This window comes from Aulonocara sp. 'chitande type north' Nkhata Bay, linkage group LG11, assembly GCF_057382095.1.
Source record: "Aulonocara sp. 'chitande type north' Nkhata Bay isolate Kocher_YH1m ecotype deep benthic linkage group LG11, A_spYH_male_GT1.1, whole genome shotgun sequence".
In the NCBI taxonomy this organism is placed as follows: Eukaryota; Metazoa; Chordata; class Actinopteri; order Cichliformes; family Cichlidae; genus Aulonocara; species Aulonocara sp. 'chitande type north' Nkhata Bay.
Window position 1 is genome coordinate 12,205,164 of NC_141354.1, and position 18,510 is coordinate 12,223,673.

Genomic DNA, 18,510 nt, shown 5'->3' on the forward strand with positions numbered 1-18,510 from the left:
ATTTCATCACTGCTGAGCTTTGGATTATTGACCAGAGTTATCTCTCACAGCAGGTGTGTCATCACACACACACTCACACACAGCTATTTCTTCAGTCAGGTGGTCAGTAATGGCAAATGTGTTCCATGTTGTTGTTAAATTAAAGCATGCATCTCTTGGCGTTTTAAAATAGTTACGCTGACATTAAGTTAAGTGAGACGATGAGACAGGAGAAAGTGACGCCTCAATTGAGAAGGTGGGTTGTCACTTCAGGTGACACCATTCGTTGTTTTATTTGGCATCCTTACAGACAGAGTTTATGAGTTCTGATGAGTCAGTTAACTGCTATGTGTTGACTGAGCTCGTGCTTTTGTTAAATCAGTAATCGTTACCAATGTGTGTATACTACCATGTGAGCTTCATACCTTTTCAGTAATATGATGTTGGTCATTGACCTAATAGCTGTTTATTTAGTTTTATCTCCATATTTAAGCTCCTCAGTCTGTAAGTTTTAGGAAACCAAATCCTTTCTTCTACCATTTGTCTTCCCACGGCATTTAACACCACTTAATGTAGGAAAAGTACAATAGAAGTGACAGTTATAATGTAAATGTTTTCTAATCAGCTTTGTCACTGTCACTATCTTTTTGCTCTAATGTTTTACATTTCTGGACATACTAAAACAATCTTCTCATTAACAGCTCCTAAACGTAGGTAAATACAACCTCAGATAAACAACGTCATGCCATATCATTATTAATTTAACAAAAAATGAATCCAAAACATAGGAGTTTGGGCAAAATGAAATACACTCTTGCTGCTTCCAGAGTTAAGAGGGCAAACAGCAGCCCGGTGCTGATAATCAGATGCGATCAGGAAGTGTGGTGACCTCTATTAGAGCAGAAGGCCTTTTCAGCATTCAGGTATGTATAAAAACAGCGCCAAGGAGGAAAGACGTCAGCAATGGAATTGGAGAAGCAATTGTTGTTTCCTATCAATAAGGTAATTCAGTGCTGAGAAAGAGTATTCACAAGTGGAAGATGAATAGATTCAAGACAGTCTAATCAGGAATGGATGTCCCAGCAAATTCAACCCAAGGTCAGACTGTGCAATGCTCAGAGAAACAGCAAAAAAAACCCTCAAGAGCTACATCGCAAACTCTACAAACCTCACTTAGCATGTTGAAGTTCACAGTATGATTATAAAAAGACTGAACAAGTATGGGTTATTTACCTCTTTGTTCTAGCACAGCTAGGTTTGTAAAGTTGCATCTGAATAAACCACAAGACCTGCAGAACTACGTCCTTTGAACAGATCAAAGTGGAGACGTTTAGCCTTAAATGTACAGTGCCACGTTTGGTCATAACCAAGCAAAGCTTATGAGCCCATTTACTGCATACCAACTGCCATGCACGGTGGTGGAGTGGTGATGATTTGGACTTGTTTTGCAGCCACAGGACCTGGGCATTGAGTTGGCCATGAACCCCTCTGTATACCAAAGTATTCTAGAGTCAAATGTGAGGCCATCTGTTTAACAGCAAAGGTTCAGCTGAAACTGAGTCATTTAACAAAACAATGATGAGCATAGCAGCGAATCTACAACAGAATAGCTGAAAATGAAAAGAATAACAGTGTTGCAATGGCCCAGTCAAAGTCCAAAGCTCAACCTCATGGAAACACTGTAGTGGGATCTTAAGAGAGCTGTGCATATAAACAAATGCCTACAAATCTCAGTGAAATTAAGCAAGGTTGTAAAGAAGAGTGGGCAACAACCACTCAACAACAATGTAGAAAACGGATATAGTCATACAGAAAACAATTGCCTCAAGTTATAACTGCTATAGGTGGTTGTACAGGCTACAGTTTTTCACACACTGCTCCTGGATTTTGGCTTAGTTTAAAAAATAAATAAATAATGAAATAGTGTAATATGTCATGTGCCGTTGCTCATTTGAGGTTGTATGTACCTTATTTTAAAACCTGGAAAGGGCTAGATAATTTTTTATTATGTCCTGATATGTAAAACGTTAGAACTAACTGTAACTGATGCTGCCCTGTGCGTATAGGCTAAATATTTAACAGTAAACGTTAACCTGGGCACACAGAGGAAGTATGAAAACAAGGAGCAAGGATGCTCAGCTGCATTAAGCAGTTGTACCTTTTTAAGCATTTCTAGTGAAGGACAGTCGTGCAAGCTTTCCAAGTGTCTGTTGCTGCCATTTCTTACCCCTACTCCTTGCACCAACAGGTGAAGCTCCATGTGGTACCGTTATCTTGATCATGCAGCCTCTCCCATCTCTATACACTGATAGTATTCCACAAAGTACATGGTGTGTCTGGCCGTGCAGTTTGCATTTTTATAGCACTCGAACATTAGGCGACCTGAGTTTAATCTTGTTATACATTTGGGTGGCAGTTAAATGTTAGTATGCTGAGGTCGGTCAGCACAGAGAAGAAAATAGCTGACCACTGGTGGTGTGCTAATATTTGAGTGTAAACGTAGCAAAACATTTATTCTGATTATGTGTGCACCTTCATGCAATCAGTCCCTAACTAAGCCTATCCATCTCTTTCTTAAGTGGGTGATGGCGACCCGTAAAGACAGACGTAGGGATCGAACCCCACTGGAGGAAAGCTATGAAGAGAAGAGTGGCGTCCCCTTTCTTGGAGACACCCTGCCCTGGAACTTGTCCAAACACCAGAGAGTCAAACGCTCCAAATCCGCCACAGCGGAGGTCCTGGATCCAGCTGACAGGGCTGTAATTCGCATTGCAGGTAGGGGGACTAAACAGAGTTATATCTATGCACGTGAAAGAGTGCTTACTTATTTAAAGCAGACATTTAAAACAAACTTAAATCTTGTATTTCAGTTGTTACAGACATATTGACATGGAAAACTGAAAAGGCTAGCTAATGAAGCCTTGTAGTAGTTAAGCTAACCCAATATGAATATGCTAGTGCTAATTTCCTTTGCACTCCACCTGTTTTCCCCATAAGCTTTTATTCTTATACCTGTATGTCATGTGATTTAGAGCAAGTGAAGAGCGACTAGCACTCAGAGCTCCAAAACAGCTATGTGTTGCTTATAGTCTTTCTGACTGTCCATTCTGCTATATGTTGGCACTGAAAAGTTAGCCTGCTGTTAGCTAACAACGCCAAGTTGGATGTCAGAGGTCATTAAAACTGAACTCCACATGAAATATTTTATTTTCAATATGGAGCTATTAAATAATAATGGTCTGGTGTTTCAATTCAGTTTTAAATGCATTAAGAACTCAATACTATGCTGCAGTCGCATTAATAATGTTATTATTACTATTATTTATTTATGTATGTATTTATTTATCCAGGTAAAAGCCTCTTTGAGATTAAAATCTCTTTTCAAGTGAAACCTGGCCAAGAGGTAGCAGAGGCTGTAACACATAACAATATACCAAGAAATCAATACAACTGGCATTCAGTGTAGTGAACACAAATACACAAATCATATGCAACAACAGATCATTATGACTGTGGAACAGATGTGCAGCAATGAATAAAAAATTAGTGATTTTACGGGAGTAATGTGGAGCATGTGACTTCTTCCATGTGTGTACCAGTGGATGTAGTGGATGCCAGGCCGCCTATCCTTTTTAAATGTCAAACCTTAGAACCAGCAAAGAAAGAACATTATTCATCATGTTGACTCTTCTATTTATGAAAAGCAGTACAGAAAGCCTGCGTTAATTATGTCAGAGCCATTGTCCTCTGTGGGAATATTCTTGTTTGCACTCTGGGCAGAGCATGGAAGATGACAAAGTGTAGACAGTTTGTCATCTTCAGCGCTCTGCATAAAGTGCCACCTATATTGTGGCCTGAAATATTGACTGCTGGATTCCTTAAGTAACGAATTAATGTTAGTAAATGTACACATGGCAACGAGAAATAACTGTACTTTATAAAATGTCAGTGAAAAACAGGCACATACAAGCGCCTTCCTTGAGCTTCAGTCATTGCTATATGGGCAGGATGTAACACTCCTCTTGTTTCACTCCTACTATGCATTCCCTGCCCTTCTGAAAAAAGGGCAGGGAATGCTCATCCTCAATCACCAAAGCAGACAGCACAACAAGGATAAAACCCGGTTTAATGTAGCACAGAATATACTAATTTTCAGTGTGCCAGCTTAGCACAAGTCTTTGATTGAACACAATACGTCTGTGATCGAGTTTTGGAAAATTGTGCTCCTGTCTAGGAGGAAGTTTGTATAACTCAGGATGTGCATGCAGGTCTACAAAAGGCCTACATCCACATCCTGTACGTCTCTTTTTCCAGCAATCAGAAGGCCATGTCAGGCAATATCAGCACCCGTGGGTGAGGCTGAGCTTTTGTAGTAAGCTCTGATGAATGACGAGGTTCTGCTACAGATTTCCTGACTGTATGCAGATGTACAGGCCTGTCCTAGAAGGGGGATTAGAATAGACTATGCACAGTTCTTGTTGGAAGATGAGCACTCTTCACTGATCAGGTCCAAATAGAATGATTATATAGCCATATGGAAAAGAGAGTTTTCAAAGGATTCTGCCCTCACATTTGACTCCAGAAGACATGATACTCAGATACTGATCAATACTAAAAATTGCTATTGGGTTAGGTACTCATTTGCAGTAGTATTGATACAAACAGTGCCATATTCACCTTCTCCAGCTGACAGACAACTTCTCATGGCACCGCTGGAAACATGCGTGCACACAGCCCCCCCCAGTCACTAGCAGCTGAACACATTAATTAGTAGCATAAAAAACTTAGCAAAGCATTTTAAAGACTGACAACACGGTCTTTGTGATGAATTTTGATGTCACTAATACTCACATTTACTTTAACGTGTTAAACCGGTAATAAACATGTGTCCAGCGGATGCATTAACATTAGCCATTTACTATTAGCAGTTACTCACACTGGCCATATGCTAACTTATTATATAATGTAAGGCTAATACTATAATGTTAATGTGGGAGCTAAGAAGCAAACATTATCAACATTATCTTCTAAATAGGAAGCGTTCATTTAACAGGAAGCACATTTTTTGTGTTTAAGAGAAACATAATACTTTTTAAAGTCCCAGGTTGGACCTAATAAAGGTCTACCAGTTGCTACACAGAAACAGTGGTCGCCTTCTGTACCTTATGGAAAGCAAAAATATGGTGCCAAGTCACCAGAAGCAGAAGAAATAAATACATTTGGATGGCGTTTAGATGGTTGATCTAATCTTTATTAAAAATATTTGTGCATTTATGTATCTTAATTTTGTGATTTTTCTGTCATTCTGTCATTTCCAAACTATAATATAGAAAATGGTATTAAATGTTTTCTTGTTCTTGTAATTAAAAATTAATGACTATTGTGAAAAATTTAAAATCTCATTAGCCTTTATAATTAATTGTATTATTTTAAGCAGATCAAGTTTGTTTTTGCTAACTGAACTGCACATGAATTGTGTGTGTGTGTGTGTGTTTTGCTGTTGGCTTTTAGAGCCCTAGCTGTATTTAAACGGCAAACATCCCTGCAGAGTACTCTTCAATAATTTATTCTGGAGTGGCTATGATCTGATGCTTAGACGATGCTAGGCTCAGACTCCATCTCTCTTCCACTCACATCCTCTTGCTATCTCTTTCTCATGCACACACGCATTACAGTTTAATATAGCGATTTTCTTTGGAAATGATCAGTGCATGTGAACACAAGCATAAAGATCTATTCTAATTTCGAGCTCCTACGTTACAGGAAAATCATCCACATTTTGTTTTTGAGTCATGAGTCATCCACATCCCATTTCCTTCAGTTTATTGGTACATACTGTTACTGTACATTACACCATTAATTTGTGGAAGCTACTGTTATGTTGTGTATGCACTGTATGTTGTTGTGATGTAAAGTTTTCAAAAATATTTGGATGAGAACGTACAGCTGGAGATTTGCCACATGCTGCTTTTGCCTGCTAGCTACTTAAATTAGCAAGGTTCATCTGAAATTCACTATGATGTTAAAATGTTTACTAATTTTGGTTGGCCAAAATGTTTTCTACCAGAAAGACTGAATAGCCAGCCAATAATTTGAGGTCTTTAATACAATTGAGCACTGGGACCTGTAATGTTCTGTCTCAAACTTATGAATAACGTGTTCATACTCTGCTTCGTGAGCCACCATTATCTTTATTGCCGCTCGTTCAGTTCAACATAAAACACACCCACTTTCGTGAAAACAAACACTCCCCGTTGCCACTACGGTGGACCACAAGGGACAGTAAGCACGGAGTGCAAACATTATAAGCAATACAACATCTCCCTTTTTTTTTTTTTAAATGTCCGCCAGTGACACAGCTGGTATACATTTCAAAATAGAACATCCTGAACATGAGGATAAGGAACAGTTTTTCAACACTGCCATGTGTAAAATTACTGGGGCATAAAACTAACACCAACAATGCAATGCGGGATATGCACTCATTAGTACATGGACATTTGACATGTTTCCATTTTTTTTTTTTTTTTTTTTTTTTTTTTTAGGGCAGCGATCCGCCTACACCCTTTACAATCACAGGTCAAGAATAACCCTCGGTTTGACCACTCGTCCTGATCTGGTGGTCAGTGCAGGGCTAGTGTCCATGGTTGGCGTTTTAGTGTCTCTAGATGGCGACAGGGGCTCTGCTTGTTGCTGAGCTGCACCATCTGGCTGGGTGACCAGATCGGATGCTGGTGCTGAAGGTGCCGGTGACGCCTTGGCGCCTCTCAGGTGCCGTCGGTTACGCCGTATAGTCTGTCCCTCGCCAGTGCGGATCACGAAAGAGCGGGCAGTTTCTGCAGGTCGGATGATGACAGCCGGTTTCCAGGCTCCGGACTCGTGCTGAAAGCGAATGTGGTCCCCCTGCTGCAGCTTCGGTAGTGGTGTGGCGCTGCGATTGTAGTAACGCCTCTGATGCTCTTGTCTTTCCATCCGTGTTTTTTGCACAACCGTCGGGCTTATGATGCGAGGTACCAGGTGGCATCCGGTAATGGGAAGCACTGAGCGTAGACGTCGACTCATGAGGAGCTGCGCGGGTGACCTGAAGCCATCGACTGGCGTGTTCCTTTGCTCCAATAGGGACAGGTAGGGATCTACTCCCCGAGCATGAGCTTTATCCAGAACTGATTTGGCCGTTTTGACTGTTCTTTCGGCGAGGCCGTTGCTTTGCGGGTACAAAGGGCTTGAGGTCGTGTGGACAAAGTCCCATGTGACTGCAAAATCCTTGAACTCTCGAGAGCTGTACTGTGGGCCGTTATCTGAGATAAGCTTCTCTGGTATACCATGTCTGGCGAATATGGCCTTGAGCTTTTTGATGACGGACCCTGCAGTGGTAGAGAATAGCCTTTCGACCTCAAAGTAGCGGCTGTAATAGTCCACAACTACCAAGTAGTCCCGTCCACGCCATGTGAAGAGATCTGAGGCCACTGCCTGCCATGGTCTCTCAGGGATCTGGTGTGGGATGAGAGGTTCTTTGGAATTCGCCGCGCGCCTCTCCTGACATATGGAACAGTTTTCCACCGTGGCAGCTATGTCCTTGCCCATGCCTGGCCAGAAGAGGGCGTCCCTTGCTCTCTGCTTACTCCTCTCAATCCCCATGTGCCCAGTGTGGATTCTCTCCAGCATGTTGTTCCTTAGGGCTATTGGCACTATAATTTTGTCACCTTTGAAGATGATGCCATGGAAGTGTGAAATTTCATCTCTGAAATTCCAGAAGTCCAAAAGGGTTTTGGGGCATTTTTTTCTGTCCTCAGGCCAGCCATCCTGCACAATTTGCTTCAGCAGGGTGAGCTGCGGGTCGCATCCTGTTGCAGCCTGTATCTCTGAGAGTTTTTTGTCACTTACTGGGAGGCTGTTTATCACTGAGTGGATCTGGTCCTCCATGCCTTCACTCAGCGTGCTGTCTTGGTCGGGCAATGGTTTCCTGGACAGTGTGTCGGCCACAGGTATGTCTTTTCCGGGCCGGTGCACAATCTCTATGTCGTATCTCTGCAGCTGTAACAGCATGCGCTGCAGACGAGCCGGGGCTACAGAGATTGGTTTCTTCAGTATGTGCTCCAACGGCTTGTGGTCCGACTCGACGATGACTCTCCTGCCGTATATGTAGGTGTGGAAACGCTTGCATCCAAACAGCACTGCAAAGAGCTCTTTTTTTCGATCTGTGCATAGTTGACTTCTGTTGGGGTCAGTGTCTTTGAAGCATATGCTATTGGGTGTCCGTCCTGCATCAACACAGCTCCCAAACCATACTTCGATGCATCTACCTGTAGCCGTAGCTCCTTGGTCGTGTCGTAGTATGCCAGTATGGGGCCTGGTTCTCTGGTTATGAGATCTTTCATTTGCTGGAAGACTCTGTCGTGGGTCTGATCCCAGATGAACTCTGAGTCTTGTTTGAGCAGCTGACGCAGCGGTGCGTTCACCTCTGATAGTCGTGGTGCGAATCTGGACAGGTAGTTCGCCATTCCAAGGATTGTCTCAAGCTCATTCTTATTCTCAGGAGGTGGCATGTCCTTTATGGCCTGCAGTTTCTTTGGGTCTGGCTGGATGCCCTCCCGGGTGAGTTTGTGTCCAAAGTAACTCACTTCTGTGGCGCCTATGACACATTTCTCTGGATTGAGACGTACTCCTCGCTCCCGTGTGCGCTCAAGCATGGCACGGAGGTTCTCGTCGTGTTCCTCCTTTGTCCTGCCAAACACGAGGATGTCATCCACGATGGCTGCCACTCCATTGAGCCCTTCATACGTCTCATCGATTTTCCTTTGGAAAATGTCCTGTGCTGATATTATCCCAAAAGGAAGGCGCAGAAAACGGTACCTGCCAAAGGTCGTGTTGAAGGTGGTGAGAAGCGATGACTTGGTGGTTAGTTGGATGGCCCAATAGCCTGAGCGAGCATCCATGACACTGAAGTACTGTGCTCCTGCCAGCTTTGGTGTGATGTCATCCAATGTTGGAAGCGGGTAATGAGGTCTTTTGATGGCTTTGTTTAACTCGCGAGGATCGAGGCATACTCTGAGCTTCCCAGTACGCTTCTCTGCGACCACCAGTCCGTTTACCCATTCTGTGGGTTCTTTTACTTTGATGATTATGCCGTTTTTCTCCATGTCATCCAACTCCCGTTTCAGTCGTTCCCGCAGTGTGAAAGGGATCCTCCGGGGGGGGGGGGCACACAACGGGCATGGCGTCTGGGTCAATGTGTAAGTCGCATTCTCCTGGGAATTTCCCTATGCCCTCGAACACATCGGCAAACTCCTCCATGACGTTTGTGATCTGTACTGACATGACCAGCTTGACTAGGTTTAGATCCAGGCATGCTCTCAACCCTAAGATGGGGGGTGCTGCAGTGTCTACTATGTCAAAAGTCAGCATCTTGTGAATGTCTTTCCACCTGCACTTCAACTGGCATGTGCCTTTGATGTTGAGTTTTTCTCCTCCATAGCCAGATAGTGTGCGTGTGGGCGGTGCCAAGCTAACCTGCTTAAAACACTTCTTAAACAATCGGGCAGGAATGACGTTAGCAGTGGCTCCTGTGTCAAGCTTAAAACTCACGGTGTGATGCAGTGAGCCTACTTCAACGTCAGCGTAAGCCTGTTCATCGGCCTCCCCTTCGTTGCACTTTGTTATGGAATCTATGAATAGCTCTGCTTCATCGCTTGGAGTGTCAGGGTTAATAGAGTACACTGGGTTGGGTTGGTGTGGTGCTTGTGAACGGCATGCTTTGGCAAAGTGGTTCATTTTATTGCAGTTTTTGCACCTCTTCCCTTTTGCAGGACACTCCTCCTTCTGGCTGTGTGCTCGTGCACATCTTCCACACATTTTTCCCATCTTATTATAATGAGGTGCCCTCCTATCTTTTTGCTGCGTACTCTGGCGCTTAGCGGATACTGCATGCGCGGGCGCTGCTCCCTGCAGGCTAGTGTGTGGGTCAACCATGGCTTTCAATTGCTCTCGTGCGATCTCATAGGAGCGTGCAATGTCTATGGCTTTTTCTAGAGTCAAATCTGACCCTTGGCTCAGCAGCTTTTCTCTGACTTGTGGGAAACTGGTTGCGAAGACAATCCTGTCTCGGACCATTTCATCACTGTTAACATAGCCACACTGCTTGACGAGTAACTTTAACTCGGTCACAAAGTGCTCAAATGACTCCCCTTCACCTTGGAGTCTTTCATTAAACTTGTATCTGGCGAAAATGGTGTTTGTTTTCGGCATGAGGTACTGTTCAAACCTGTCGAGATATGTGGTCAGCTTTTTAGCTTCTTCATCCGATAGCTGCCATGTGTTATAAATGTCCCTGCCTCTTTCTCCTACCCACAGAAGAAGATAGCTGCACTGGGTCTCCTCGGGCTTGCCGCTTAGTGGGCCGCTAAACATTAGCTTCACATGTTGTACGAACCTCCGCCAGGCATCGGGAAGATTGGCTGAATCCCAGTCCATCCGTGGTGCAGGAACTCCCGACGAATCCATTTCGCTCTGTCAGTGGGCGTTTAGTTCGATTTACTCTGACACCATGTAATGTTCTGTCTCAAACTTATGAATAACGTGTTCATACTCTGCTTCGTGAGCCACCATTATCTTTATTGCCGCTCGTTCAGTTCAACATAAAACACACCCACTTTCGTGAAAACAAACACTCCCCGTTGCCACTACGGTGGACCACAAGGGACAGTAAGCACGGAGTGCAAACATTATAAGCAATACAACAGGACCCACCTGGAGCCACTTAATTAAACACAACTTAATACATTTTAAAGGGGCATTCATCATTTACCATTTACCAAAAGAGAAGTTAACTGTAACGGCCAACTGTATTTGTACTATGCTGTAAACATGTGTATGTCTGATGTAATGTTTGGTGTTTTAGAGATTTGTCGCTTTTGTAACAAATGTGTAGTCGCAATTCAAATAACTTCAGTTTTTGGCACTTTTGACGTCATCTTTTAGCCCCCGATGTTGTTTATTAAGTGAGAGAAGCGCCTTTAAAAGTATGACTCATCTTCCAAACAAATGCTGTTTTTGTACTGCTGACAGTTACTCCAGACACATACTCAGACTCTTGCCCTGTAGCGGATTTTATACGAGCTGAATGCATTGACATTTTATTATAATAAGCTTTGGATTTTTATACTGTTGAGCTGATTCAGTTATGAAAGGCACTCTGAGCTGGCCTGCCTCTTTTGTGTGCCTAATTGTATTCCTCAGATTTTATAATAGCTTGTGATTGCAATAGCTTCTTAAATGTCCTCTATTCTTACATCTGTAGCTCCCTGCTCATGTGTGAACACAGCTATTGGCTTCCCTTCAGACAGCTATAACCCATTTCCCCAGCAGGTGGCACTTTCTGTTAACTAGCTGGTGGCCTGCTCGTACTAAAGAGTCGTCACTGTTTCTGGAAAATGGTTCTCATTCGACACCCGTCTCAAATAGCATCAACTACATTGTGTGTTCATTATGTGTCTGGTATTACAGAACTCTGCCTTTTTCACCAGACAGTATGCTTTCATTCTCATTTCGAGACCCTTCCGGACAAAACACTTTTCTTCTTTTTAAACGTTTGACCTTCATGGTCTTCCTCATTCTAGGGAAGGAATGCTGCTCCTCACCATCAGTTTCAGATTCTGTGAATGAGCCATGATGGAAAAGCGTGGTGGGCTGAAAAGGTCAGGGCAGTCAACAGCAGCATGTCTGATCCACTGCTGCGCATTACATGTGTTTCTGTTGTGGATATCCAGAAGAGGGAGCCAGGCCTGTTTCTATGATTGTCTGTTACCCACAGTTTTACTGGGCAACCGTAACAGCAGCATTGCACCCGGATTGCACCATACTCAAATTGTTTCAGGCTTGGATAACTGACAGAGAAGAGCATCAAGCCTGGTGATCATCAGCTGACAAAAGTAGTCAAAAGTGAAAAGACACTAAAGATCACATCCTCACAGACTGTATAATAAGAGTATATAGATAAATATACCCAAGTGTACAAGTAATTACTTTGAAAGGCTACTATTACAATACAATGAAGGCAGAAAGCATTGTGAGATTTTGCTCTTTTGTCTCTACAGACAAAACCATTTCCGTTCATCAAAATCTAACAGAGGATAAGCCCTGGCTTAGTTAAAATGGACCATAAATTCTCCCTTAATAGGAGCTGCCACACTACTGTTGGGTTTTGTGTCATATTCCACAGCCAGACCGATCAGTCTAGCTGTGGGTCAGCATTAAACTCCTGCCTGTGCATGTGTGCACAGTCCAGGTGTTATTTGTTTCCCCCATGGTTTTTTTTTCCTTTTTCTGTGAGCTGTGCTTCGGTAATCCCCTTGACCAGGGACGTGCAGAGGGGGGGGGCTAGAGGGGCTTGAGCACCCGCCCCTTTCCTGATGAGTGCCCAAAGTGCCCTTTTGTTGAGGCAACTTTTAAATTTTTTTAATTAATTAATTAATTTATTTTATGTGTGTGTGCGTGCGGAGTCCTGTCTGTGCCCCTCAACAATAATATTTAACTATTAATCATAGTTTTGCTAAATAAAAGGATCTGGCTTGCATCAGTCACATGATCACATTTAACCAATGATCGCCCTCGACGGCAGAATGCGCTGGTTACGAGCCGGGAACGAGCTCACAAAGAGCACGCGCATTTTTTGCGGTCCGGAGCTGTAGGAGAAACACAAGTTAACTCCAGCAGACCAGGTTAAGGGAGGGGAAGCCATCTGCCACAACCGGTTGGGCTAAATGGGAGGGAGACAGGACAAAAGACTCTGTACTCTGAGTAATAAGCAGAGTATCAAGTGAAATGCAAGTGCATTCACTGTATACATTATAAAAACGTCCACGTGCAGGTTAAGCTGTTCATACACTGAAACATCCAACTGCAGTTTCAGATTTCCTGATGTGGAAAGCTTGTGTGTGTAAATGAAAGAATGGACACTGGACACACAGGCCCCTGTGTGCACCTGTCGGGTATTTCTGAAGGAGATCTGGAAAACAAACTACACACAGGCGCCCATGACCACCCACACACACACACACACACACACACACACACGCACACACACACACACACACACACACACACACACACACACACACACACACACACACACACACGTTCATATACTTTTTCTATATCCTTCCTCAACTCTTATTTGACTTCACATTACCAGATTATCAGCTCTTAAAAGTAGCAGCTTGAGTAAACAAACAGATGTCATGGAGCCAGATAAAGTGGTCCAACTGTTGGGGAGTGGACAGGGAGCTAGAATGATCTAGCAAGTTCGGAGTGAGACACTATCTTCTATGCGTCACCACTGCGCGTGTGAGAATGAGGTCATGAGAGCCAGCGTCACTGATCGTTAATAGTAGCTGATGTGTTAAAGGTTTAGCCTTGGCAGTCGTGTAGTTGACACTCACTCCCCACTTCCAAACACTCAAATCTAATGTCATAGTAATATCTAACATGATCACAAGTCTGACTGAGTCATTCATTACATGCATATATTAATGTCAACTGTAAAGCCCCAAATTAAATTCTACTAACTTCTGTCATAGTGAAAAAATTTCTGTCTAATCTCGCCTTCCTTTCATTTTTTTTGTGTTGGATCTCAGAGTGGATATGCTGATGTCATCCTTCTGTTGCACCTCTCCCTGTTTTTTTAAGATACGTAATCTTTTTTAAAAGGAGGTTATGCCAAGTACATATTAGCTGGTATGTGTTCGCCGAGCATATTTGTAATTGCAGTTATCATATTTTTCTCTTCTTGGATTTCTGGGAAGTCAGTAACCACAGTGGAATTTGCACTCAAGATAAAGCAAAAATGTGTGTGTTTCTGCGATATTACATAATTTATGCAATATGACCTGACTGCCAGCTGCTCAATTTTTTTTTTACACATTTAAAAATTCATATTTTAATGGTGAAAAACTGTCAAGAATAATAAAAGAATACATTGTATGTTAATCAAAATAGTGACTAGAAAATATGACTATAGGGAAAAAAACGGCAGTGTGTGAGCTGTGTTCTTCAGAAGATACAGAAGACTTACAGTGCAAGAGTTAAGCATAATGAAATTTCCTTTTGGATCTAGTGAAAAGGACACGGACGCACACACACACTGTCGCAATTCTCCAGCTGCAAGAGCAAAGAGTTTGGAGTGAACTTATCGCGTTTCCTCCCAGGAAAGTGTCCTGGCTGATGTCAGTGTGGCCTTGGCCAAAGAAACGTCTGACAGTCAGGCTGAGCTGCAGGGATTTTCCTTTTTCCTACATCACATCCCTACCATTGTGCTACAGGAGACTCCTACGCAAAATCCAACATGGAAACAGTGCAAGTGTGATACAGTGTTCACTTTCCTCCATTTTTATGAGGCTCTCCATCATAAAACGGCTCAACAAGACAGCATTGTTAGATCCCAGCAACTTACTTCATTTTCTGTGCATAGTATGTCTCTGCTAGTTGACATCAGTTTGCTGTCATCGCTGTTATCAATTATTTTTAATGCTACAGCCTGCGTAGCTATTAATCAAATCACGGTGTGAATTTTTATTATCCTTTGACACAAGAAATATGTAAGTAACAAATGAAGCTTTGGCATAGGAAGGAAATTTGTTTTGTTTTCTTCTTTTAACTCCGTTTTTGTCCAGACTGTCATCGGCTCGGCTGGTCTTGGCATTTGTTGAATATTCAGTGGTTGCTCCGACTGTTTATGTTCCCAGTGGATGTCAAGGGCATATCTGCACTGCAACTGCAACTGAATGTATTTATTCATCATGTTGCAGGTGTCAACTTTCTGAGAGACCAGCTGAAACACAGCAGCTACCAGCTGGAGTGTGTTTCTGCAGCACATAGAGGGTCGACAATGTCTTTGTTATGAGATTATGTCCTGTAGACGTGGACTAAATGTATTGAATGTAGAAATCTGATTAAGGTATGGCATTATAGAACAAGATATGAAACCTCTTTAAATTAATGAGGAAGGATGAAGTATTCAGCCAGATTGGGTTCAAAGATATTTGGAGGAATTTAACTTTTTTAATGGATGTTATTTTATTTTATTTAAAAAAAAACAAAAACAAAAACAAAAAAAAAAACTAATGTGGAAAATAATGTTTGTTCTTCTGATATTTGGTTTGCCATCAATGCCACACAACAGTGGCTCTCATTCTAAAGATGGCATAAATAAAAAAAAAAACTACACTAGTAAAGAGAATAACATGGATCATCTTGTTAGAGTGCAAACCTTGGGTTCTGGCATTCATGTGGAAGTTACTTTGAAAGACACGAAATGAAACGTTGCACAAAAAAAGCTCTATTTTCTGAATTCCTAATGTGTTCAAAGATCTACAGAAGGTCTGATCCACCCACAGAATCCAAAGCATGTGCTGGCGCACTCCACAGAACACCCCCAAAAGCTCTGTGGCTGCGCCCCAACTTCTCTGATGGGACATGATAAGCAAGTACTAAATACTAAATATAAGCATGGGCTGGAAAGCAAGGCAACTTTCAACCTGGAAAGTGTTAAAATCACAGTTCAGAACAAATTTGCTTTACCATACACCATTTACTTCAGTTTCACAATACATTAAATATTTGAGTTCTTGCTGAAGTTCGGTCACTTACAAAGAAATGAACTGTCTCAAAGTTTTATAGTAGTTTAATTTTAATAGTGTTAATGTTGGTGTGATTGTTCGGTTAGTGGGCGATATCTAAAATGACCAATCAGCCCTTGGTCTAGAGCTCCATGCATTGGGTGAGGATGACCATGAGAAAGGTGGTGGATCAGAACCTTCAGAGCAACCTTGCACATTTGTGTAAGCCTTGTGCATTTGTGTATTTGTGTAGTTGGTATTCCAAACGCTGCTGCCAAGGAGCTGCTTCAAATTTCGTTGAACATCTGATGTTCAATGACGACAAAAGGATTCTGATTTAAATGATTCAGAGATGGCCAGGAAAAAGTGAAACCAAAATCGAGCTCTTTGGCATCAACCCTGAACCACTGCGCTTGGAGGAAGAGAAATTCCGAGTATGATCCAAAGAACATCATCTCCACAGTGAAGCACTGAGGTGGAAACATTATGCTTTGGGGCTGTTTTTCTGCTAAAGGTACAGGACGACTTCACCACATTGGACCAACCCAAGTACTATAATATTTCACAGTAGATGAGAACCTCCTTCTCTCACCTGATTGTAACCTATGATTACTATTCTGAACTAACAAAGAAGTTATCTGCTTGGCTGAATACTACTGTATGGTTAATGATTGTTACTGTGATACAAAACAAGTTAATCTCCCTAAAAGCACGCTGCCATTCAATATTGTCTTTTTCCACTCTGCAAGTGCTGATGATTATGGGAGCTTCTGTTGCCTAAATTTATGTGTCGTTTCAGTCGAGCCCTCATTAATTACTATTTCATGATATCAGAATTTTTCTAGCATTTTATGAGGTTACATAAACAAGGTGGTGGGAAATCTTATGCTTGCCATCTATTACAGTTGAATTCATCTGAACCAGAGAGCCCTTTGCTGCTGTTCCTGCTGCTCTCTGTGAGTGTGTGCTTGTTTCTTCCAGCCTGTGTGTCTTTAAGAGGAGGAGCCTGACATTTATATTAGTATTTCTGAGCCAGACTATGGGAGGGTATGGAAGAGAAGGGAGGCAAAGGGGTGTGTGTATGTGTGGTGACGCTGGGCTGTGGAATGAAGTTTCGAGCCGTGGAGGGTTCACACACAGCTGAGAGACCAGACAGAGGACCGCACCGGTCTGCCTCACATACATCCAAACACACAGAGGGCTGACCCAAAAGGAAAGAAGAGGAGAAGAAGGAGAAGGAAGGAAGTGCTGGGATGGCCATGTATGAACCTGCCTATCTGCCTCCCAACGCTGAGGAGCAGGACTTCATCCAGGCTTATGAGAACGTCAGGGAGAAGTACAAAGGTGGGAGAGTGCGCTCGTGTTATAGGAATAACAGCATACGCACATCTCTAAGTGATCGTCAAGCATGTGTCTTTGTGTTTGTATCTGTCCCATTCATTTGTCTGACTCAGCACAGGTGGGATGCATGTGCCTGTCTGCTGTGCTTTTAAAATGTGCCGGCTGCCGTGCATGTTTCTGGAGCAGTAGTCCTGCATGCTCCATCTCTTGACTGCTGAGTGTTTTTTATTGATTGCCACACATGTTGGCTGTCACTTTTCCACACTATCTCTGCTAACAAACAGCCCGCTCTGCTCACCTCTGACCTTGATGTCATTATGAGACTTTATTTTAAAGTCTCGGCACTTTGCCCATTGCAGCCTGCGTCCAGCACAACAGAGGGCATTAACAGGTGCTGCTAAGCAACAGTGAAATTCATTAACGCCCCACAGGAAGAACTTGCTTTTCTTCTCAAATTTTATCCCATTATCTCCCCCTAAGTGTGCTGCATGCCTTGCCTTATGTCTAATATTTCACATGGTTTACTTTATTTGGAAATGTAATGTGTCACAAAGGTTAATCAAACAAAGATCAAGATGAGGAGGATAAATTGAAAAAAAAACCATCCATACAAGAGTCATCTGTCACAACAACACATCTCCACAACTGCTTTCACTTTCTCCACATCAGAGGAAGTCAGCAGCATCCTCCAGGTGCTTTCACTTTAAAAGTTTTCCTTAGCTGCCACTCTTGTCTGCGGCTCATATGTCTGTCTTCTTTTGCTTTTCCTTGCGCTAAATGTTTTTTCCTGTTGTGTGTTTCATCTCCTCTGTTCCAAAGGATCATCAGGAAGAGCAAGAGCTACTCTATAAATATTGCCCCAGTTTTTTCCCCCTTTGCCTCTCTCTTGTTGTGAGAATCTGGCGGCTGTGCTTGTGCTGAATCACCATTGCTCATTTTTCTGTGTATCAGCATGTTTTTCTTTGTCTGGGTCTCTTTGTGTACACGTTCCATATCTTTAAAATAATGCTGCCAAACTTGGCATTGTTAACATCTTTGAACCTTCACTGTATTGATTTTCAATGTCTGTGTAATTACTGTAAACAAATGGAATGAGTGCAGAATACTTCGGCGATGACCGAATACTTTGGCAGTAAGACATCCCGTTGGCCTTCTCCAGTGGGAATTGGTTGCGTTTAGCTGGGAATTCAGACAGGTTGGTTTTTGACACAAAACTGCTGCTCTACTGTTATCAAGTCTAAACGTTTTATGGGTTTCGGCAACGCTGTTGCTGAAATAGAGACTGATAAGAATTTGTCTTCAAAGCGTAGTGAACGTGCCACAGGACAGGAGACGCGCTAGAACTTTTTAGCAGTTAAGTTTAGAAAACTATGTCGGAAACACAGACGCTGGACCAGATTTGCCTCATTTGTGCATGGGTCTGTATGTTTCAGTGTGTGTTTGTAATGCTGCTTCTGAACCAGGAGGTAATGGGAAGCAGAAGCTGGCTCTGTGGCAGGTGTTTATGTTCCAGACGTTCCTTTGTGTTCCTACCTCAACAGCGTCTGTGCTCCTTGCAGATCCTGCTCTCCTTATAAAG

At 42.7% G+C, this 18,510-nt stretch overlaps 1 protein-coding gene across 2 annotated transcripts in view; it reads left to right on the forward strand.

Annotated features, from left to right (window-relative positions):
* The first annotated feature begins 2,558 nt into the window (after positions 1-2,558).
* Positions 2,559-18,510, forward strand: part of LOC147318585 (plectin-like) — a 130,338-nt gene continuing 114,386 nt past the window's right edge. For both annotated transcript variants that reach the window (XM_086310604.1, XM_086310605.1), the window contains exon 1: positions 2,559-2,754. In XM_086310604.1, coding sequence (XP_086166730.1) covers positions 2,565-2,754 — 190 coding nt within the window. In that variant the 5' untranslated portion in view covers positions 2,559-2,564. The remainder of the gene's footprint in view (positions 2,755-18,510) is intronic.